The following is a 24,287-nucleotide window of genomic DNA, read 5'->3' on the forward strand; positions in this document are numbered from 1 at the left end:
GGGAACGGAACCCAAGTCAAAGGCTCAACCACTGAGCCACCCAAGCGCCCCCAAAACTTTGTTTTGAGAACTCCTTTTACATGCTCAGAAACCGAAGACTTCAAAGAGCTTATGTTTACACGATTTTTATCTTTCAATATTTATCGTGTTAAGTTTATAAACAATTCACTGCCGATTTTCGGTTATTAAAAAATTAATGGCTTGATGACAAGTTTCTAAATTTTTAAAAACCTCTTTAGGCTTAATAGAAAACAGCTGTATTCTCATTAACTGCTTCTGGCATCTATCTGTTGCCATATACTGTTTTAAGTATATGAAGTCTATCCTTAAAAAAAAATCTGAAAATGGAATTAGATTTTAGTAGCTTTAACAGATAATTTTGGATATTCTTCTTTGATATTACACCAAAACTCAATGACTGTTAATTTCTTAAAGATTACACTGCAATATGAAATCTAAAACTGTGTCAGTACTGATACATTAAAATCCATCGATCTATCTCACTCTCTGAATAGATCAGCCCATAAATGTTTTTGTAACATCACACAGTGGTGTTACAGAAAATACTGGATCACTAAGTTATGTTGACATACTTCTTTACAGAGTATCAAAAAATTACATCATTAATATTCCCCTCAATCTCCTCAAAACTAAGTACTGGGTAGCTGTCAAACTCAAAGTGACAGGCTCAAAGTGACAGGTACAATTTTTCCAAAATTATAATCTTCTCTTGAAAGCTCAATTTTATCTCTGGCAACTAACACTGTCTTCTTTGAAATGATATGCTTTGCTTCATTCATTCCAGAAAATGTCTGCCAAATACCCAAATCTGGATAACCTTTGAGTCAATCATTCTTTCAAATTAAAATCATTTTTCAGGAAAAAGAGCAGCTTGTTCAGCTTAAAACTCAATCATATGATCGCACTTCCTTAAGACAACCATCTTACACGGCAGTGTGAAGGAGAAATGTTTTACATGTACTTCTCATTTCATCACAGTACATACACATGAAGACATGTACACAAGCGCTGAGATTTAATAAGATTAATTTTCATTGCTTCATCAAGGACATCACTTGCCAAACAGCTAATGCTTGGCGGTGAAGACTATGTTAACTACTCAGTGCCACTAATGTGGGAAGCAAAGGCAAAAGATTTTCCTTACTATTTACAGCCCATTGACAAGTCCTTGAAATAGGCAAAGTGACATTCCTCTAGGAACTCAGCTGCCTCGATGCTAACACTTTGCTAGTGGCAAAAGGTAATCTTAGCTTAACATTATCCCGACATCCCTCTTCCTCCACCCCCAAAATCTTCTAAGTCTTCTTTAACACAGAAAAATTCCTTTGGAGGGCAGCCCCGGTGGCGCAGCGGTTTGGCGCCGCCTGCAGGCTGGGATGTGATCCTGGAGACCAGGGATTGAGTCCCACGTCAGGCTCCCTGCATGGAGCCTGCTTCTCCCTCTGCCTCTCTGTCTCTATGAATAAATAAATAAAATCTTTTAAAAAAAAAATTCCAAAAAAAAAAAAAATTCCTTTGGAAACTTCTACCCCCCAAGATGCATGCTGGCAATCATCCTCCAAGCATATGACCCACCCATATACATCTGAAGGGTCTCACAACTAAGGTTTTATTAAAAATACCTAGCCCCCTCAAGGTCCTGGAAACCTTGCTTCCAAAATTCCTTAGAGACTAAGGCTATCCCTAACCCCTCCCCCACCTTGAAAGTATATAATCAGCCACTCCTCACACCCCCAGTGCAGCTCTTTCTGACCAGGGTCCTGACCCCGCGGCTTTAATAAAACCACCTTTTATTATTCTCAATTTTTTCTTGGCCATTGGCTCTGAACTCCAACCATTTTCTACATCACCACAGCCCTATTTCCTGCAATGCAGCCAACAGTTTTATCTATCATGCCTTTGAGCTATCAGTGAAAATATCAACCAAAAGGCAAATAATGTCTTAACCCCTCAGACTCCCTTCAAAGGCTCCATTAGACCCGCAAGGGTCCAGAGATAACACTCTAAGAACCAATGATGGAGCCAAATGAAGGTAATGATTTAATAAAGCAATATATTAAATAAAAGATATCCTGTTTGAAAAGAGGGAAGTACAACAGTCTCCATTCACACACATGATCTTGTATAAATCCTGAGAAAAATCTAAAGAATCCATAAAAGAAAATTAATAAACCAGTTTCAAAAGGTTGCAAAATACCAATACCAAAATACCAATACCAATGAATCTTGAAAATGTGCTAAGTGAAAGAAGTCAGTCACAAAAGACAATGAGTGAAGGATCTGAAGGGAAATTTCCCCAAAAATAAAACCACAATGAGATACCACTTTATACCCACTAGGATGGCTAGAATAGTCAAAATATCAAGTGTTTGCCTCCATATTCCAGCTGTAAAAAAAAAAAAAAAAAAAATCCCACCAAAGAAACAAATAATGATCTGAAAACCAACCAACCAGTGTTGGTGACGATGTATGAAACCCTCATACACTGCTAAAGGGAATCTAAAGGAGCACCGGCCTTTGGCCCAGGTCATGATCCTGGGGTACTGGGATTGAGCCCCACATCGGGCTCCCTGCTCAGCAAGAAGTCTGCTTCTCCGTCTCCCTCTGCCCCTCCCTCTATCTATGCACTCTCGCACTAATAAATAAAACCTTTAAAGAATGAATGAATAGGGATCCCTGGGTGGCGCAGCGGTTTGGCGCTGGCCTTTGGCCCAGGGCGCGATCCTGGAGACCCGGGATCGAATCCCACGTCGGGCTCCCGGTGCATGGAGCCTGCTTCTTCCTCCGCCTGTGTCTCTGCCTCTCTCTCTCTCTCTCTCTCTCTCTGTGACTATCATAAATAAATAAAAATTAAAAAAAAAAAAGAATGAATGAATAAATAAATGGAATATAAAATGGTACAGCAATTTAAAAAACAATCTCACAGTTTTTGAAAAAGTTAAATGCAATTACTAGCTGACCTAATGATTCCAGTCCTAGACATAGACTTGACAGAAATGAAAACATAAGACTACAGAAAAACTTTTTAAACAAATGTTCAAGGAAGCATTATTCATAATGTTAAAAGAACCCAAATCTGTCAACTGATTAATGGATAAAAATGTGTTATAACCATACAATGAAATATTATTCAGCCATAAAAAGGAATGAGGTACTGATTTGTGCTCCAGCATGAATGAATCTTGAAAATGTGCTAAGTGAAAGAAGTCAGTCACAAAAGACAATATATTATGATTCCATTTACATGAAATATTTGAAATAGACAACTACACAGAGAAAATAGATTGTTGCTATGGATGGAGGATTTAGAGTCACAGTTAAAGGGTATGGAGTTTCCTTTTGAGGTGACGAAAGTATTTTAAAATGGACTATGATGGGGCAGCCCAGGTGGCTCAGCGGTTTAGCGGCACCTTCAGCCCAGGGTGTGATCCTGGAGTCCCAGGATGGAGTCCCACGTCCCGCTCCCTGCAGGGAGCCTGCTTCTCCCTCTGCCTGTGTCTGTGCCCCTCTCTCTCTCTCTCGCTCATTCTCTCTCTCTCTCTCTCTCTCTCTCATAAAATCTTTTTAAAAATAAATAAAATTAAAATAAATAAAATTGACTATGATGATGGTTGCATAATTGTGAATACAGTCAATTAAGATGTACAGTTGGGGAGGCTGAGTGGCTCAGTCAATTAAGCATCTGACTCTATTTCAGCCCAAGTCATGATCTTAGAGTCATGAGGTCTAGCCCCCCCATCAAGCTCCACACTCTGTGGGGCAGTGTGGTGGAGATTCTCTTCCTCCCTCACCCTCCCTCCCTCTCCATCCTCCCCATCTTGCTCACATGCAAGCTCTTGTTTGCAGGACGCTATCTCTCTCCCCCTCTCTAAAATAAATAAACCTTTAAAAATAAATAAGTAAAACAATCGCTTCTTGGCCTTTTGGCTAAGATCAAGTGTAGTATCTGTTCTTATCAGTTTAATATCTGATATGTCCTCTATCAGAGGACAATATATTAAATGGATTTTTGGAGCAGGGAGATGGAATAGAAGCTTGCTCTGTCCACTCCACGCATTGACCTGGTATTGCAGTACTTCCAGGAACGGTAAGTAAGTAAGTAAGTAAATAAATAAAGCAAGCAAGCAAGCAAAAGCGGCATTTCAAATCACTGGGAAAAAGAAGACACTAAGACCACTGAGTATTATTTGGAAAAGGTAAAGTCAGATCCCACTTAATTTAGATCAAAATACATTCCAAACAGATTAAAAATTCAACAAATCCATTAAAAAGCTAGAAAAAAATTAAATATCTGATCTCAGAGAAAAGCCTTTCTAAGTAACAGACGACTCACTCAGGAACCAAATATGTCACAATACAAATAATGCAAATATCCTCAATATCCAAACTCTTGCAGAAACCAAATAGTTTGGGATAGCAACTCTGTTTTTAACCCACTATATGGATTTTTTTAAATAGAATATTTAATGCAAAAAAACAAGCATTCTCAAATACTACTGACAGGGTATACATTAGTATAACCTTTCAAGGTTTTTAGCAATCAGAACCCTTAAATTTTTTTAGCTTTTTACCTAGAACATGATCTGGATTTCTATACTCAAGGACAGTTTCATTGCTTTTTTGCTTTTTGGTTTGGGGTTTGTTTTGTTTTAAACAGGAAAACACTAGTTAAATACGTGTTATATGCAAAAACTAGAAGTAGGCTGCCGTTAAATTCCGTTCTTAGAAGGATATGAGAAAATGACCATTTAAAAAAAGGAAACAGTATACATAACTCAATTTTAGGGACGCCTGGGTAGCTCAGCGTTGAGTGTCTCCCTTTGGCTCAGGGCGTGGTCCCAGGATCGAATCCCACATTGGGCTCCCTGCATAGAGCCTGTTTCTTCCTCTACCTCTTTCTCTGCCTCTCTCTCTGCCTCTCATGAATAAATAAAATCATTAAAAAAAAAAAAAACTCAATTTTATATAGTCACAGAATAGCTAGAATGATATACCAGAATTTTAACAAAGTAATTATGAATGTTTTATTGATGTATACTAGTTTTTTAAAACTTCCTACAACAATCATATACATCACAACCATAAGCACCAAACAATAAGTGAAACAAAGAGAAAACACTGACCAATGTGAAAATTATAGGAGAAAAAAACTCCCCATTTGCTTGGTAAAAGGCAGCCACTGGTAACCTGTGACAATATAGTTTTTAAGCAACAGCAGAAGCCAGATTTCAGAAGCTTCAGGAGAACTTAAGACACTGGAGGAAAAAAGAGACAGCTTAAAAGAGCAAGGTCCTGGAGAAATATAAGAAAATAAACCAGAGACGGGGCACCTAGGTGCCTCAGGGGTTGAGCATCTGCCTTTGGCTCAGGTGGTGATCCTGGGGTCCTCGGATGGAGTCCCACATCAGGCACCCCCAATAGGAAGCCTGCTTCTCCCTCTGCCTATGTGTCTGCCTCTTTCTGTGTCTCTCATGAATAAATAAAATATTTAATTAAAAAAAATAATAAACCAGAGATAATATTTTGTGAAGTTTCAAGAAAGTCATACCAGGGGCACCCAGGTGGCCCAGCAGTTAAGCGTCTGCCTTCGGCCCAGGGTGTAATCCTGGAGACCTGAGGTCAAGTTCCACGTTGGGCTCCCTGCATGGAGCCTGCTTCTCTGTCTGCCTGTGTCTCTGCCTCTCTCCCTGTGTCTCTCATGAATAAATAAAATCTCAAAAAAAAAAAAAAAAAGTCATACTATGTTTACTATTACCACAAAACTTAACTGAAATAACTCATGTCAGTTAATAACACTCTCTCTCTCTCTCTCACACACACACACACAGTTTATCTTATGCTGGCACTTTGTTAGGTGTTTATGTGCATTATCTTACTTAATTACACTTGATAGAGATTTTGTGAGGATTAAGTATCATCCTCATTTCCAAATAAGGAAGAAGTCATTACGAGGTTAAGGAACTTAACCAAAACCAGAGATTTAATAAATGACAGGAATAGCATTTTAACTCAGGTCTATCACATTCCAAACATCAATCAATTACCATCCTACTGCCTCATCCTTATTGGACTCCAACTTTCCTTAAGAGGAGATATACATCTAAATTTATTTCTGTATCTACTACAGTCTTCAGCACAATGCTTAACCAAGTTAAACATTTAATGTATTTTTTTATGTTGAATATATATATCAACAGTGATGGTAAAAAAAAATTAGTGAAGACTTACTTTTTTCAAATAATGTACTCAGTATGTAGAATAAGAAATAGTTTTTTAAAAAAAAAAGAAAAGAAAAAAGAAAGAAAGAAAAAGAAAGGATTTTCAACTTTCCAACTTGGGCCCAGCAGAAAGCCTCCCCACAAAGAAGGGTGGAGAGGAGGGCCATTCTGCCATCAACAAGAGTCACTACAGAACACACTTATTAACATTCACAAGTACATTCACCGTGTGGGCTTCAACAAGTGTGACTCCTGGACACCCAGAGACCTAGAAGTTTGCCAGAGAAGAGAACTCTAGATGTCAACACTGATACCAGTATCAACAAAGCTTTCCAGGCCAAAGCAATAACGAATGTCCCATACCATATCCACATACAGATGTCCAGAAAACATAAAAATTCACAAAACAAATCCTATCTATTGGTTACCTATGTACATGTCATCACTTTCAGAAATCTATAGACAGATCAATGTGGATGAGAACTAATCATTGATTGTCAAAGTTATAAAACCACAAAAAATATATTAAGCTTTCTTTTTTTGGGGGGGCGGGGGGGAAACGAACTGTTTTATCATCATCAACATGGCACATAAGTAAATGAAATCCTGTCAAGTACATGGTGACTTGGGTTTTGTTTCTGCGTCTGTCACTTGGCAAATGAAAATTCCATCTTCAGGATGTTCCACGTCATCCATTTCATACATACACGACGATGCTATTGCGAGCATGGTCCCATCATTACTGAAGGCAAGGAACACAATGCTGGTGGGGTACTGATAGAACTGGCACAGTCGCTTTTTGTTAAATGGATCCCAAATGTTTACAGATCCATCAGAGCCACCTGTGGCAAACATATTGTGGATGTTGTGAAAGGAAATGGCATTGACAGGGTAAATCTGCTCAATACTGTTCTCCTTTAGTCTGTGACACTTGAAGGCATGCTTCTTCTGTACCTCAGGGCTTGGGTCCAAGTACTCAAATGCGACTCGGCCCTCGATAGAGCTTAATACATAACCCTGCTTGTTTGGAAATGCTCGTATGCAGCGAGTCTGGTACTTCAGTCTGGACTCGCGGCGCTGCTGCACATTGCCCATATTCCGTAAGTCCCACACCAAGACTGCAGCCTGCAGTGCCCACAATCAGCTGGTCTCCAGACACTGAGAGGGTACACACATTTTCAGGCTGAGAGAAGGTCCCTGCATTACAAGGAGTTCTGGGATCCCACAATTTATCTGTCTGATCCCAACTCCCTGTCACCATCACATTCACTTCTGGACAGTATTCAACACATCTGATAGGGGCATCGCGTGGGTTCCAACAAGATTTTCTTGATCGGTGTTCAAATCATGCATTTTCAACTGATGGTCTAATCCCCCACTCCAAGAATGTGTTGGATCATAGAAGGAGCAGTCCAGTACGGTGCTGGTGTGCTAGTACTTGAGCCGCATGGAGTTGGCTGGCACATCATAGAGGCGCACTGATATATCCCAGGAGGAGATCAGCAGGAACTGGGAGGTGTTGGGGCTGAACTTCACGGAGGAGATGCTGTCCTCGGGCGCTGGTTCAGGTTGAACTCGTTCGAGCCCATCATCTTGGCCTCCCCTCAGAAGCAACTTGGCCGCCGCTGCAACCTCCTCGCTTCCCTCCGAGCACTCATATTAAGCTTTCAATACAGCATAACGTATTAGATATGCACATGTTTGCTGCCCAGAAACAATCTTACCTTCTTCACACTCACAACATACCAAATTTTGGGGGGAAATTTTTTTTTAGCTATGAGGTTTGAGTGGGATCAGTTTCAAAAATGAGTTATGATTAGTTTAAGCCAACCAAAGCCCATCCACTCAGAGCTCTATTCATGAGTAAGTCCAAAAACATGTAAGCCAATGATATATGAAATGCCATTTGCCATCAAACACAGGTTTCAGAAGAGATTCTCTTTTCCTCTGTATTTTTTAAGATTTTAATTATTTAAATAAAATTATTTTAATTATTTACTCATGAGAGACACAGAGAGGCAGAGACACAGGCAGAAAGAGAAGCAGGCTCCCTGAGGGAAGCCTGATGCGGGACTCCATCCTAGGATCCGGGATTATGACCTGAGCCAAAGGCAGATGCTCAAACACTAAGCGACCCAGGTGCCCCTCCTCTGTATACTATATACACGATTTTCGGGACGCCTGGGTGGCTCAGCAGTTAAGCACCTGCCTTCAGCTCAGGGCGTGATCCCGGGAGTCCCGGGATTGGGATCGAGTCCCACATCGGGCTCCCTGCATGGAGTCAGCCTACTTCTCCCTCTGCCTATGTCTCTGCCTCTCCCGCTGTGTCTCTTATGAATAAATAAATAAAATATTTAAAAAACAAAAACATGATTTTCAAACAGTGGTATACAGATGGTGAAGTAGCCATTTCTGCTACCATGAGAAGAGCCAAACTGAGGTCAAACCAAGGAAGCACAGAGAGCAAGCCAAAAAGAAATGAAGTCTTGATATGATAATGTTATGAATCCACAGATAAGGAGTAGACCACACCCAAAGATAGCACACACCTAAACTGCTTATTTATAGCTTAGGGGGAAAAATCCTTTTTTCCACCAAAGAAGTTCTTTTCTTTCTGATCCTTACAGCAAAGTCCTACCTGGTTCAAAAGGTAATTACCAATCTTCCATTTTTAACCCATGGGTGTAAATATCAAGGGATATTCAGAAATTAAAAAATAAACATACATCTTAACAACAAAATTAGGGTTTTGTTTTTTTGTTTTTTTTTTAATCAGTGAAGTACCTTTTTATGACTGGGGGTGGTATGCAGGCTGTCACTAAAGGACTGACAGAATGTGAAATATCCAAGTAGATTCAGAAAGCAGGAAAAACTACCACACATCCAGCCTACCCTTGATTTCCATTCCATTACCAACCTCCAGCAATCTTAAGATTTTTCAGCATTTTAACAATAAGTATTGTTAAAGTATGTGCAAAAGTAAGTACTGATCCTTGTATGTGCAGGCACTATGAAACTTCGTTAATAGGGACGCCTGGGTGGCTCAGTGGTTGAGCATCTGCCTTTGGTTCAGGTCATGATCCCAGGGTCCTGGAATTGAGTCCCACATGGGGCTCCCCACAGGGAGCCTGCTTCTCCCTCTGCCTATGTCTCCTCCTTCCCCTCTCTCTCTCTCTCATGAATAAATAAAAATATTTAAAAGAAAAAAAAAGACCCATAAAAAAAGAAACAGTGAATAGTCGCAACCACAGAATTTGTCTTATAAAATTCAAAAACATAAAACAACAAAAATACCTAACTCTAAACTGTAGAAAATGCTACAAAGGACAAGAACCAGAATTACTTTAGGGGCACTTGGCTGGCTCAGGCAGAGGAGCATGCAACTTTTGATCCCTGGATCACAAGTTTGAGCCCCATACTGGGTGTGGAGAATAAATAAATAAATAATTAAATAAAGTAAGTAAAAACTTAAAAAAAAAAATCAGAAATACTTTACATTGGATGTTCAAGAAAGGCCTTTCTGAAAAAGTAACATTTAGGTTGAGACTTGAAGGCATAGTAAGGTGATAAATACCAGGCATGCATAAAGGCTCATCATGGCAGCAAATAACATCCCTGAGAGAAAGCACAAAACAAGGGAATGAGGCTAGCAGTGGCTACATCACAAATAGTGGTAAACCATTCCACTTCCCTTATTCCCAACAACTATTCGGAGCAGTTAAAGGCCCAATTCAATCTTCCATCTTCCTTGAAACCTTGCCTAATCCACTTACACCAGAATTAATCTCTCCATAGTTCCTTTGTCAGTTTTTCATGAGTTTTCCAACTCCCATCGTCAAGCTTCTCAAAGAGAGAGACAGAGAGAGACAGAGAGACAGAGAGACAGAGAGAGAGAGAGAGAGAGAGAATAAACAGGGAGAGGGAGAAGCAGACTCCCTGCTGAGCAGGGAGCCCAACTCAAGGCTAGATCCCAGGTCCTGGAGATCTAACCTGAGCTAAAGGCAAACACTTAACCATCTGAGCCACCCAGGCACCCCTTCAAAATTATTTATAAAGCAGCTACACCGTGTTCTCCCCAAAAGAAACCTTACATACAACTCCAATTTATAAAACAAATTAAAGTGAATTAATTTATTAATTTTTTAAAAGGGAAAAGGTTCTGAAATCCCCTTCACTTCCGTGAAATAGCAACAATTACATTCCAAGAACTGTTTACAAACCAAAAATCATTACTGAAAATCCTGAAGAGGAAAGAATTAAGGCCAAGATCCTGTGGCTTGCCACCAGTCAAGTCCCTCTAAAACAACAAAAATACATTTCATCTTCTCTACCAGGATGGCATCAGATTCTATCACATTGATATAATCAAAGTAGGTCATACATATAGAATTTCCATGTTTTATCATATTGGTTTCTAAGGCCAAAAAAAAAAAAATGACATTGTTTTAAGTTACTTAGTGTCATGCCAATTTTTTTACCATCATTTCACTCACTACTAAGTGATTATTCAGTAGTGGAAAGTTTCTCTTCTATTTTCCAAAATAATGGGGAAAAAATAACCTAAAACAATACTTGCCAATTTCTGCTCTCCAGGAAACTCAGCTAGAGCTTCACAATCACACACAACCAAAACTGTATCACCTTCACTGGATGTAATCTGCCCAGACCTGGAGATTTTAACTTTTAACACCACTAACAAAACTCTCACCATTCCTCACCAATCTAGAGATTAGATTTCCTCTTAATATAGACTTTATCCTACATGTCTGGCGACTCCTCTTAAAAGAGAAATAGACAGGCACCTGGGTGGCTCGGGTCATGATCCCTGGGTCCTGGGATCGAGTCCCGCATCGGGCTTCCCACAGGCAGCATGCTTCTCCTCCTGCCTATATCTCTGCCTCTCTGTCTCTCATGAATAAATAAATAAAATATTTTTAAAAAGGGGGGGGGGGGTAGAAACAAGGTATGATTAGAATAAAACAACTTTGTTCTGACCAATACCACCACTGCTGTATTATGCCACTCCATCAAACAGTGGGCCCACTAACCCCTTAATGATACTCTTACTTTGAACACAGCTTCAAAACCCCTATTGTCTTACTTAGCATTTTCTTAAGTCTAAATTTATTCTGAGTTTTTGCCCCTATGTTCCTACAATCATCATTGGTTACTGAACCTTTCTCAGTAATCAGAATATGGTTTATGAGTCTGACAAGCAAAATTACCCAGAATAAAAAGTACCTATTTTCTCATGGTGGTTTAGAACCAGTACACTGCTACATTGCTAAAACAGCCCCACAGACCCAGGAGTCAAACTTTAAGACTATAAAGCCAATATACTGATGCACTATTGTTAAGTTTTAGCACACTGTCAAATTTCCTTCCAGACATGCTGTATGAGCTACTCAACAATCTGACTTCACAGACCATATTCAAGGTAATATTCAGACAATAACACAAAGACTTACAAAAACCCAAATGCCCAACAGAGGACTGGTTAAGTTACAGTAGGACCAAATAATGGAAGACTACACTGGAGCCATTAAAAATAATAAAGTGGATGTTAACATAAAAAGATGCCTATATCTTAATAAAAAATGATACAGAAATATAGAGCATGTAACTTGCTTTTTACATAAAATAGTATGTATTAGGAAAGCTATAGATAAGGAAACCAGGAATGACTTAAGAGATGTTTATTAAAACATGGACAATTTCTTTGGTAAGCAGTTTCAGATTTTCCTAATTTTCTTAAAAGTTTTTTTTTTTTAATTTTTATTTATTTACGATAGTCACACAGAGAGAGAGAGAGGGGGGGGGGGGCAGAGACATAGGCAGAGGGAGAAGCAGGCTCCATGCACCAGGAGCCTGACGTGGGACTCGATCCCGGGTCTCCAGGATCGCACCCTGGGCCAAAGGCAGGCGCTAAACCACTGCGCCACCCAGGGATCCCTTTTCCTAATTTTCTTTATAATTTTCTATACTATTTGATTTTTTTTTCCCGAAAAAAGTCTTGCAATGCATCTTAATTTAGAACAGAGTTGCTTAGGGTGAGTATTTTTCATAAGCATATACCTAACAATTCATGAATAAGGTAATAAAAAGCAGTAGATATGATACAGTCCTCACCTACAGCATACTTCAGCCAGAAACTCATACCTAAACCACTACTGATTAGGGGCACCTGGCTGGCTGTCAGTGGCACATGTAACTCTTGACCTTGTGGGTGTGAGTTCAAGCCCCTTGTTGGGTGCAGAGCTTATGTTAAAAAATATTCAAGTTGGGATCCCTGGGTGGCGCAGTGGTTTGGCGCCTGCCTTTGGCCCAGGGCGCGATCCTGGTGACTCGGGATCGAATCCCACGTCAGGCTCCCGGTGCATGGAGCCTGCTTCTCCCTCTGCCTGTGTCTCTGCCTCTCTCTCTCACTGTGTGCCTATCATAAATAAATAAAATTAAATTTAAAAAATAAAAAAAATAAAAAAGATTTAAAAAAAAAATATTCAAGTTATTTTCGATTACAGGCCCAAGAATACTGATTTAACTAGACAATCCCATCTTTCTTCTACAAAAACCTTTCATTACCTAAAATGCTCACCTATCCTCTACAAGGCACTACTTTAGGGATTGGGAAAAGAAAACATGACCCCTGACTGTAAGGGGCTCATCATCCAGCAAGGAAGGCTAATGTTAACTTTAAAAAAAAAGGAATGCCAGAACTCTGGGATCAGGTCCCACATCAGGCTCCCTATAGGGACGAGCTTCTCTACATCTCTCCCTCTCTGTGTCTCTCATGAATAAATAAAACCTTTTAAATTTTTTTTAAAAAAGGAAAAAGGGCTATATAATGAAAGTACATATTCTAAACTAAAGGATATAAGTCATTTCAAGAGAGGTTGGGAAACAGTTAAGAAGGCCTCACCAAAAAAGTGGGATTTGAAGCTAGGAAGAGGAGTTTGGGCCAAACTCTGCTATCATATAGGTCAGGCAGAGAAGTTAGAATTTTATTCTTCAAGCAATGAAGATCTATGATGGTTTAAGCAGGTCTTATGATAATCATATACCGTGTTTTAGAAGGCAACTCTGCAGAAGAAGCTGAACAATAAAAAACATTTTTTAAAGACCTATAATTAAAAACACCAAAACAAACAAACAAAAAAGAACAGAAAAACAGGAACGGGGCGCCTAGCTGGCTCAGTCAGCAGAGCATCCAACTCTCGATCTCAGGGCCCCACACTGGATGTAGAGACTACATTTAAAAAGGTGTGGGGGACATGAAAAAAATGGATGTGGTGAATACGACCAAGAGATGCTATGGTTAATAAATGAGCAACTCGGGGATCCCTGGGTGGCTCAGCGGTTTAGCACCCTGCCTTCGGCCCAGGGCATCATCCTGGAATCCAGGGATCCAGTCCCATGTTGGGCTCCCTGCATGGAGCCTGCTTCTCCCTCTGCCTGTGTCTCTGCCTCTCTGCCTCTCTCTCTGTTTCTCTGTGTGTGTCTAATGAATGAATAAATAAAATCTTTTAAAAAATAAATAAATGAGCAACTCATAAGGTAATCACATAAAACATTAAAACCTGAGAAGTAGGAAAAAATACAGGCAATGTATTAAAAAAATGCAAATAGCCAATAAAAATACAAGTGTTTAAACTTACCAGTAACTGGCTACTACAACTTTCACCAAAATAACACTTTTTCAAGGATAATATACAGTACAAGTGCCCACATTATGCAGACAATGCTTAAATATGGAAATCAGTATATCCTTTCTGAACAACTAGACAACAAAAGATGTTTATATTTTTGACACAGTGATCACTTATATAAACCTAGCTAAAAAAACACAATAATGTAAGTAAAAGATTTATGTACAGGCTGCTCATTTGCAGCATTATTCGTAAGAATTGGAAACATACAATAGGAAAATATTAAGTCTTGTACAAAATGAAATACCATACAGACAAAAAGTATATTTTCAAAACAGGTTAATAAGGAAAACAATCAAACAAAACATTGGGTGAAACAAACTACATGGGCAGCCCGAGTGGCTCAGCAGTTTAGCGCCGCCTTCAGTCCAGGACCTGGTCCTGGAGACCCAGGATCGAGAGTCCCACGTCGGGCTCCCTGCGTGGGGCCTGCTTCTCCCTCTGCCTGTGTCTCTGCCTCTCTCCTCTGTCTCTCATGAATAAATGAATAAAATCTTAAAACAAAACAAAACAAACTACATATTAAACTATATATCTCATTCTCAAAAATGTAAATGTAAAAAATAAAAAATAAAAAATAATGTAAATGTGTGAGTGCCTGGATGGCTCAGTCGATTGAGCATCTGACCTCAGCTCAAGTTATGATCCCAGGGTCCTGGGATAGAGCCCAGAGTGAGGCTCCCTGCCCAGTGGGGAGTCTGCTTCTCTCTGCCCCTCTCAACTCTGCCCCTGTTCCCAGTTCATGCTCACTCTGTCAAATAAAATCTTTTTTAAAAAAAATTGTAAATGTGTACCAAAAATATTTCAGAGCATCAACAGGAATCAGCAGTGGATGATTAGATTTACAGTTTTCAGATGGTCTACAATGAGAATATGCAACGTTTATAATTAAGAAAAATTTAAAAAGAGAGAGGCAACTCATTTTTCTCAGGTCTGTCACATCTTGGTCGAGCCATTATTGAAAAAGTTCCTTTCTCTTTCTGAAAATGTAAAATGTCTTACTAGTACACACTAATACACACATTAGAAATACTTTTAAATCATATATATGGGTATTATCATTAAACATACAAGAAAAATTAATGTTTAATGAATATAGTGCTAAAGCTAATTAACAATTACCACTGACAATGCAGATAACCTACATAACATACTACCTACAAGCTCATAGCCACTTGCTCATACGACAGGACCTTCAAGCTCTGGATGGCTGAATAGGCAGGACCAGGGAAGAAGGACTCTAAGCTCAAGCTCTTTCTTAAGGGCCGTTTTTAAAAGAAAGGAATTGACCTGTTTAGTTCATCATGTTTTTTGCCAATTACCATGTACAGACCCTCAAAAGAATTGGATTTACAGGTCAGCCTCCACTCCAGATAGACAGCCCAATCTCTGGGTGTTGACGAACTCTTTTCATAGTTGAAATTCTAATTCTCATCTTCAAGCCTTGCCACAGACGGTGTAGACATTGTTTTTCATTAATCTTATTAGGGTTAGGGTTAGGGTTTTAGTACTTTATGGTTTCTAAGTTATAAAAATATACGAATTGAAATCATGAACAGGGACGCCTGGGTGGCTCAGCAGTTGAGCACGTCTGCCTTTGGCACAGGGCGTGATCTCAGGGTCCTGGGATCAAGTCCCGCATCAGACTCCGGGTGGGGAGCCCGCTTCTTCCTCTGCCTATGTCTCTGCCACTCACTCTCTCTCATGAATAAATAAAATCTTAGAAAAGAAATCATGAACACTACTTCAAATATTAATTGATTTAAGAGGATATACACTGGGACGCCTGGGTGGCTCAGCGGTTGAGCATCTGCCTTCGGCCCAGGGAGTGATCCTGGAGTCCCGGGATCAAGTTCCACATTGGGCTCCCTGCATGGAGCCTCCTTCTCTGTGTCTCTCATGAATAAATAAAAATCTTTAAAAAAAAAAAAAAAGAGGATATATACTTAGCTAGATCACCAAATAATAATTCATAATTTGGAACTTTGTACTGTAAAATCAGATTTCCGATTTTAAGAAGCACTTCAAATTTTAGAATTAGAGGTCAACCAAAAAAATATTAATGAATTTAGTGCCTATACTCTTAATATCTAGAAATGTATGGTTAATTAAGGGGCTCAATGCTAACAATACTTAGATTCCAGAAATGTATGGTTAATTAAAGGGCTCAATGCTAACAATACTTAGATTCCATTCAGCTACTTAAAGCTTTTAAATTCCTACTACAATTACAATGGCATTATGCCTGAAGTTGTGAAAATAAATACATAAAAATACACTAATTTGGGGGGCAGCCTGGGTGGCTCAGCGGTTTAGCACCGCCTTCAGCCCAGGGCCTGATCCTGGAGACCCAGGATCAAGTCCCATGTCGGGCTCTCTGCATGGAGCCTGCTTCTCCCTCGGCCTGTGTCTCTGCCTCTCTCTCTCTCTCTCTCTCTCTCCCTGTCACTCATGAATGAATAAAATCTTTAAGAAAAAAAATACATACTAATTTTTTATTCTGTCAATTAAACAGGGCACTCACAATAATGTCTACCATTCAAACAGATCATCATAAGGTTTACAAAGCACAGTATAACTGGTAAGAGCATGGCCTTTTTAGCCTGACCTAAGATTAAGTCCTATTCAAATCCTGGCTCCATCAAATACTCATGGGACTCTAACCAAGTCATATAAACCCTAAATATTGGCTCTCTTATCTGAAGAGGGTGATAAGAGTACAGTACCTACCCTACCTCAAAGAGCTGATAAAGTATTCAACACAAACTGCTCAATATTCTGCTTTAAAAATAATGCAAACAGAATTATTCTGCAAATACTGCTATCACAGTATCTTGAGTTCAAGCTTAGATAGGACTACTAGCTAAGTAAGTGACAGGTGACCTTTATCTGGCAAACCACTTAGCCTTCCTGAGATTCAATTTCTTCACCTCTAAAACTTAGATACCAATACTTGCTACTGCCCATCTCCAAGGATAATGAGAGACAAATAACTGGTCTACTTTGTTTAAATGCTACAGTTGGCAAACTGTAATTCACTACACACACCCATAGGATAAAAATCTACATTTAAAGCCATTTTCAGTCTTCTCTCAGAGAAATTTACTTTACCAAGGCAAATAATGACCTCAATTTACTACTAAGCTAGCTATGGTGGTAGTCCAAAGCGTAACTTCAGACCTCCAACTTCTCATCAACACCCAGAAATACTTTGGACTCGGTGAACTGGTTCACAAAAACAGCTAGAAAAGCTGCGTATATACAAATTCAACAGAATAAGCAAAACAATATAAACTTAAAATTATTTCCTAAACTGAATGCAAACCCACAAACAGCACCCAAATTAACTCAATACATTCCTAAACTAAATTCAACCTCACAAAACTGATAGTAGCCAAATTAACTCAACACATCCCAAGCCTTTAAGATGTCCTTTTTAAAAAAATAAAGCACTGAAAGGAAAAGAGAAACTTAAATATGTTGCACTGAGATTGGTTATTCTAACACTACAGCCAAACATTACTCCGAAATGTAATTTTCAAGTTTTAGGATATCTGTCAAGACTATATTTGAAAAGGCGATATGGGGGTCCTTATTATGGGGTTCTTAGCCTGGTTCCTTGGACAGGCTTCAATGGGCCCTTAAATCGCAGGCAAAACTATGTCTGTATACCTGGTGAGAGTTCACAGCTTCAGATTGCCAGCTGGAGCAGAAGTATAAGGTAATATTCTCTCATCAAAAACTGATGACAGAAGCAGACTATAATCTTTTGTTACCAATTTTTAACTAAATTGCATTCTGCCAGATTTTTAAATAAGCATTTGAAGTCCTGTTATCAAAACCTCTGTGCATATCAGATATAAAGCAGTACTACTGCATTCTATCTACCCTTTCATTTAAAGCACAAAATTTCTTTTAAGTTTCATCACTGTTGGTAAATTTGAAAGAAATAGGTTTTTGGTGTGTGTTTTTTGATAATTCCTTTTCAAAAATCAACTTGAAACACATCACCCAAAAATATAATTTTATTTCTTCTCTTGATTAAACTCTTACAGGGCATCATATTGGGAGAAAAATTCTGAGCACATTATTTGGGGACTTTTAAGTCTGATTTTCTAATCAAGGATGAGTTGATCTTCATCTTTGCACAACCTCTGGGGAATAAAGTATAGACTTACTTATTTTGAGCAAAATTTCCAGAAAGAGTTATAACCTACCTCAACAAGTTTTATGAAATTCCAACCATCATGCTTATATCTAGTCACGGATTAATGTTAGTATAATGAGATAAAGTAATACCCTCTGTTCTCAAGAAACTTAAGCATCTTATGTTTGGGATACCAGAACTACACAGAAGAAAAATGAAAACAATTTTAAAACTACAGGAGAGGGAAAGAAAGAAAGAAAAGAAAGGAAGAAATCTGCTTGTAATAGTTTGGTATAACCTACCAATAAAATTGCTGAAGTAATTTAAAAAAAAAAAGCATCATTCTGAGATTAGTGTTTAGAAGGCAAATTTTTAAACTAAGCTTTAAGGGAAATACTAAGAAATCATCCTAAGTATTTTTAGAGATCACTGGCTTATACATAAATAGAAAATCCTTATTTGTTCATTAAGACAGGTTTCTTAGAGGATCTCCATGGCCAAATTCTGTGAACCTGCTTCGACTAACTGTATGTAATTAAAGTAATAAAAGCTAAATTCTACTTCAAGATTCTCTACAAAGTTTCCATAAATCCACTGCATTTTTGAGAGCTTCTAAACAAAGTTCTAGGGGTTTCCCAAATAATTTTCAATAGGAACTTTGATCATGTCTCTTTTCAAAAGAAAACAAAGATTAATAAACTTTAGTTTCTTAGATACTATGTTTAAAGTTGGTTTTCCTAGTTACTTTCAAAATAACTTAAAACACCAAAAAATTATTAAAGTAGTTTTTCCTTATATTAGAGAGCAAAGATACACATTTCCCAACTTAATAATAAACCGTAATTACACAACTTATATGAGATATAAAAGTTTACTGAAGTACTAACGACTTTACCTACATAACCACCATATCATAAACCACCTGCACCAAAAGTAAAAGTATCTCAAAATACATACAAGTTACCTTAAAATTCAAGGAAAATTTAGAATTAACACAAATACTGGAAAGTACAGTTTGAATATGTGCAAAACCTGCTTCCACCTGTCAGAAAGTAAACACACAGTTCAATGTAAACTAGAACCATTCCACTTTTACTATTGCCCTGGGTTATTCAAGTGAAATTCAAGCACATCAATGATCAAGTAAAATTCAAATACAAACAAGAGGACACACTTTACAAAGCCATGGTTTTAAAAGAATGGCATTAGAAAAAGGGGTAGTAGTTTGGAAGTTTTGGGAAATATCAGAACACAAATCCAAAGCCCGCATAAGCAGTTCGTAAATGAGCATTTTCTCAACAATCAAGTTTTCGTAAATTAATCTTTTATCTAATGCACCTCAACCAACTAGGCCTTTGGGCCCAGAAGTAGCTAAGTTGCAAATACAATCTGTTTCTTTAGGCTCAAATACTATCTTACAAAGGTCGGAAATAAAAGAATCTGGCTTAAAAAAAAAAAAAAAAGAAAAAGAAAAATCAGTGTATGCTCTTTAATAATCAAAAGTATAAGAAATAAGGTCTTTCATTCCAGGAGACAGGCCATGAGTATCCTGGGATGGTATCCGTAGTACAGTGCCCTCCTTGATAAAAATCTACCATTTAAAACGGCGAATGGTACACTAAGAAGGAACATCATTAATAAAAATAAAAAAAAATTTTTTTTTTTTTTAATTTTAAAAGGCACGAAGGTTCCAACCGTGGCTACTACAGTTCATTTTCATCTATTTCGGGGCTGGCAGATGGGTTTAATACACCCACACACACACCCCCAAGGGAGGGGAAAACCACCAACCTCCTCCCAGGGAGTTTAATGAAAATTAAGCAGGTAGAAGAGGCCTCCTCGGCAGCACGCTCGAACAGCCAAGAGGGCGGCCGGAGGGCCGAAAGGTTCGGACTGCGGAGGAGAGCCGCGTCCTCGGACCCACCTCCCCTCACCTTCCCGGCAGGGCGAACGCCGCCGGGGCTCATTAGCGCCTTCGTTAATTGACACCTGTAATGAGGAAACTTTCCGAGAGCGGAGGCCGCCCAGGCCCGGCCAGGCCGGAGCTCCGGGGCGGCCCCGCCGCGGGCGCCCAGGTAACCGGGCCGGGCTGGGCCCGAGGCGCCGCGGCGACCGCGCCACCGCGCACCTTCCCGGGGCGCTAGGCCCGCACGCCGCCCGGCCGGGCCGTCGCCTCCCGCAGGCCGCGGCAGCGCGGGGGGCGGCGCGGGGCCCCCCAACCCTGCACCCCCACAGGCCGCCGCCGCCGCGGCTACTTACTTTCATTTAACACCTCCACCAGGTCTGCGCAGTTCTCGCACATCGTTCGGCCGCCGCCCCCCCCCTCCCCCGCTTCGGATCGCACTGACTGATCCCGGCCGGCGGGGGGGAGGGGAGAGAGGCGGAGGAGGGGGCCGGCCGGCCGGCGGGGCGGGGAGGCGACGAGGGCGGGCGGCGGCGGGGACGGGGCGGAGAGCAGGAGTATGGGGGAGGGGGCCGGCGGTCCCCGGAGCGGGCGGGGGAGAGGAGGGGGGCGAGGGGAGGTGCGCAGGCCGGAGGGGCGCGGAGGCGCCGGCGGCGGGGAAGGGGGGGAAGGACGGGGGGAGGGGAGAGGGAGGGAGGGGGCGGGTGGGGAGAGAAGCAGCAGAGTCACTTCACCGACCAGACGCCGCGGCCACCGCTGACGCCGCCGCCATTTTAATAGAGCGTTCGGGCTGCGCTCGGCTCTTTCCGCCCGAGCGAAGGAGCCGACGAGAAACGCCTCGCGCTCTCATTCCTCCGCCTCCCGCCCTCTCTTCGCCTCCCGCCCTCCCACCGCTCCCTCCGCACACACGCCGCTCGCCCCACACCCCGCCGCGGCCGGCTCGCCGCCCTCCCTTTCCTCTTCCGTCCGGCCTCCCCGCCCTCGGTCCACCCCCTCGGCGCGCTCGCCCACCCCGCCCAGCCCGGATCTCTGTCAGCGGCCGGAAGGGAAACGCGAAGCCAGCGCGGCCGCGGGGGGAGTCCGGGTGAGTAGGGGAAGATGGCGGAGGCAGCGGGCGGCTCGCGGTTGCGCGGCGTCGCCCACCGCGGCCCACTGCGCGGGCTGCGAGGCCCAGCGAGCGCCGGGTCACCCGCGCCGCCCCGCTCCCCGCCCCTGCGCTTCGCCATCTTTCCTCCGGGCCCACGAGGACGGCCAGCGGGCGCTTTCTCCCTCCCCGCGCTCGGGGCCGGGGGGGCGGAGGAGGCAGCGGCTCGCGGGGCGGCGGGGCCCGAGCGACGCTGCAGCCCGAGTCGGGGCCCGCGGCCCCTCCCCGCGGGGCTGTGTGAGGATGGAACAGCCCGGGGGCGGCGTCACCTGCATCCGCGTGGATCGCCACCCTCGGTTCTCCGAGGCTCGTCCGCCCTCGAGCAGTCAGACACCTTGACGTGACTAGAAATGGCGGCGCGAGGAGCGCTCACATGGCGTCTCCTCCCCTGTACGCGAGAGGGCCCTGCGCCAATTGCCGGTCCACGGCTCTTCACCTGAAATAGCGTATTTTCGCTCCTCAGCGAAGCGCAAACCGCCGGGGTACTGAGGTGGGGAGAAAAATGAAGAAGAGCAGGTGAGGGAAAGGGGACGCCCGACTCGGGCCGGCCTCAGGAGAACCTCCCTCCCGCCTGCGCCTCACAGCCTCGCCGCCTCCCGAGTGCGGCCTGTTTGACGGAGCTGCGGCTGCACAGGCCCAAAGGGAGGGAGGGTGGGTCCCCGCCCTGGAGGCTGTGAGCCGAGCAGCTCACAGACCCTGTAGGTTCTGTGGAGGTTCTGCCCCGCCGGCTCCCCATGCCGGGCCCACCTCCGCCCGCGCTCTTTACCTGCTACCGCCCGACCCCGATGCCGTCGTTTCTGCCCACCTGTCGACAGTGTCGGTTCGCAGCTGTAGAGCCCGCCTGCCATCATCTTCCCTTCCCATCATTGCTCCAAAACGTGGGTGTCCGCAGACCTGACTTTGCCCCTCCACCCTTCGGCGTCCGTCGCCACCGGCCAACGGGGGAATTTGCCAAACCCAAATTTTGTTTTGTTTTTTTTCAGGTGGCAGCTAGAGACTTGGAACTTCGGGACGAAAGGCGCAAGGAATACTTGTTACTGGTTTAAAACCGTCATGGTAGGGCTGCACCTGTGTCTTGAGCCCTTGCCGGTGAAACGTGAGCAGAAATCTGCAGAGCGGATCTTTGGGACAGAATTGCCCATTACTAATAAGAGAAGGGACAAACTGAGCAGACGTTCGCCTTAACCCTTCTTTCTGTCTGAAACACGGTCTTGATTTACAAAGTGATATAGCATCTGTTGTCTAGTTTTTGGGGTTTTTTTTTTTACAATGAAACCACGAACAGGATAAACCCTAACTATAAAGTTGATAATGCAGAAAAGTAAGGCGTGAGCCTCTAATACATCCTTGAGCGGCAATTCCCCCAGATTGCTTATGTCTGTCCCATTTTCCTTAAGCCACTCTTAGGTTCCCATTATTTGTGGCCAAACACATTCCTGACACAGAAAGGGAGAACAACTACTACCATCCATGTGGAGTATTCCTAGGATGTGTGGAAGCCACAGAATGATCTTAAATGTTTAAGGATGGTTTGCTTCCTGGTTTTGTTTTTCCTTTACAAAGCTAAATGATACTTGATTTAAAATGCTTTAAGGGGAGCCAGGTGGCACGGTCGTTAGGCGTCCCAACGCTTGGTTTCAGCTCAGCGCTTGATCTTAGAGTGGTGAGATCAAGCCCCACATCAAGCTTTACGCTGAGTGGAATCTGTGAGATCTCTCTGCGCTTCCCACTCATGTGCATTCTCGCTCTCTCCCTCCCTGAAATAAATTTTTTTAAAAAATAAAATCCTTTGAGAATCTAGAGTATTATTGTCATAAATGATCATTGCTCCTCAGTCATCACTTCAGGGCTCAACAAACATCTGTAAAGGGCCAGATAGTAAATATTTTAGGCTATATGGACACCCCAACTTTCTCAGCTACTCTGTTAAAAGCAACTGTGGACTATATAGTGGAATAAGTTTGGCTGTGTTCCAATAAAACTTTACTTACACTGAAATTTGAAATTTTGTCCCGTGTCACAAAATACTATTTTTCTTTTGAGATTTTCAACTATTTAAAAATGTAAAACCATTCTCAGCCCACAAACCATTCAGAAACATGTAACTGGCCAGATTTGGCCTGTTGGTTGTAGTTCACTAACCCATTATCTACTCCAACTCCTTGTTAGCACATAAACGCATAGAAGACCATGAAAAGACTGCCTGCCTCCTAACTAGAATCTTAACTCTTCTGTACTGATTTAGTATATGTATCAATAAGACCTTATAGTACATTTGAAGGATGTGCATTCTAAACGTATGGGGCACCTGGGTGCCACAGTCAGTTGGGTGTCCAATTCGATCTCACCTCACATCTTAATCTCTTGGTTGTGAGTTCAGGTCCCACATTGGGGGGCTCCACACTCTATGGAACCTACTTTTAAAAAAGAAGGGGCAGTGCCTGGGTGGCTCAGTGATTTGAGTGTGGACTCTGGATTTCCATTCAGGTCATAATCTCAGGGTTGTGGGGTGGAGCCCAATAGGCTCCATGCTCCGCAGGAAGTCAGCTTGAGAGTCTCCCCCTCCGCCCCTCCCCCATCACACCATGCATTTTCTCTCCCTCTTTATTTTTTTTTCTCCCTCTTTAATAAATAAATAGTGGGATGAAGCAGAATCTATGCTGAAATATTCCTAGATTCTTTTAAATCTTAATTTTCCAACTAGTAATCAGCAATCCCCATACACCTTCAATAGCTAAGATTGTTTTCAATATTTTGTATGCATGTCACCATCTAGTGGTAGAATCCTGCTTTGAGTAAAATTTCACAATCTATGAATTTGTAATTCTTGAGTTTGAGATACATAGGTCATATATTCATAGCTGCTTACCTGAAAACCAGCCTCAACTAATACTGCCAGTGAAATTATTTGTCCTTAGCATTCTGGTTGTAATTATTGAACATAGGATTTTTTCTCAGGTTTGGAATTTAAGCCTGGCTGTTCCTATCAGAGGCCAGAATTATTGCAGAGTTTACTCTTGTCCCTCAACACCCAGGCTTGTCACTGTTTTGTGGAACTTAGAGTCATTATTTAAGGCAAGTATGCTATTTTATTCTTTCCACAGCACTCAGCCAGTTGTTTGTACATAAGCTCAGCAGACTGCTGTTT

General features: G+C 41.8%; 2 protein-coding genes, 1 non-coding gene and 1 pseudogene across 5 annotated transcripts in view; 2 read left to right on the plus strand and 2 right to left on the minus strand.

Moving 5' to 3' along the window:
• Positions 1-20,787, minus strand: part of USP34 (ubiquitin specific peptidase 34) — a 242,803-nt gene extending 222,016 nt beyond the window's left edge. For 2 of the 3 annotated variants that reach the window (XM_072741698.1, XM_072741697.1), the window contains exon 1: positions 20,352-20,787. In XM_072741698.1, coding sequence (XP_072597799.1) covers positions 20,352-20,394 — 43 coding nt within the window. In that variant the 5' untranslated portion in view covers positions 20,395-20,787. The remainder of the gene's footprint in view (positions 1-20,351) is intronic. The other variant, XM_072741696.1, reaches the window with a different exon arrangement.
• LOC112915428 (U2 spliceosomal RNA) lies at positions 3,929-4,119 on the plus strand. The gene has a single exon (XR_003234067.1). It is a non-coding gene; the product is annotated as a U2 spliceosomal RNA (small nuclear RNA).
• Positions 6,793-7,895, minus strand: LOC112915353 (mitotic checkpoint protein BUB3 pseudogene; annotated as a pseudogene).
• Positions 20,555-23,144, plus strand: LOC140595897 (uncharacterized). The gene is made up of 3 exons (XM_072741611.1): positions 20,555-20,639; positions 20,737-21,079; positions 22,123-23,144. Exons 1-3 carry the CDS (start codon positions 20,555-20,557, stop codon positions 22,322-22,324), a joined length of 630 nt encoding a protein of 209 aa, XP_072597712.1. The 3' UTR covers positions 22,325-23,144.
• Positions 23,145-24,287: the final 1,143 nt, after the last annotated feature.

The sequence above is a fragment of the Vulpes vulpes genome, chromosome 16 (assembly GCF_048418805.1).
Source record: "Vulpes vulpes isolate BD-2025 chromosome 16, VulVul3, whole genome shotgun sequence".
Lineage (NCBI taxonomy): Eukaryota > Metazoa > Chordata > Mammalia > Carnivora > Canidae > Vulpes > Vulpes vulpes.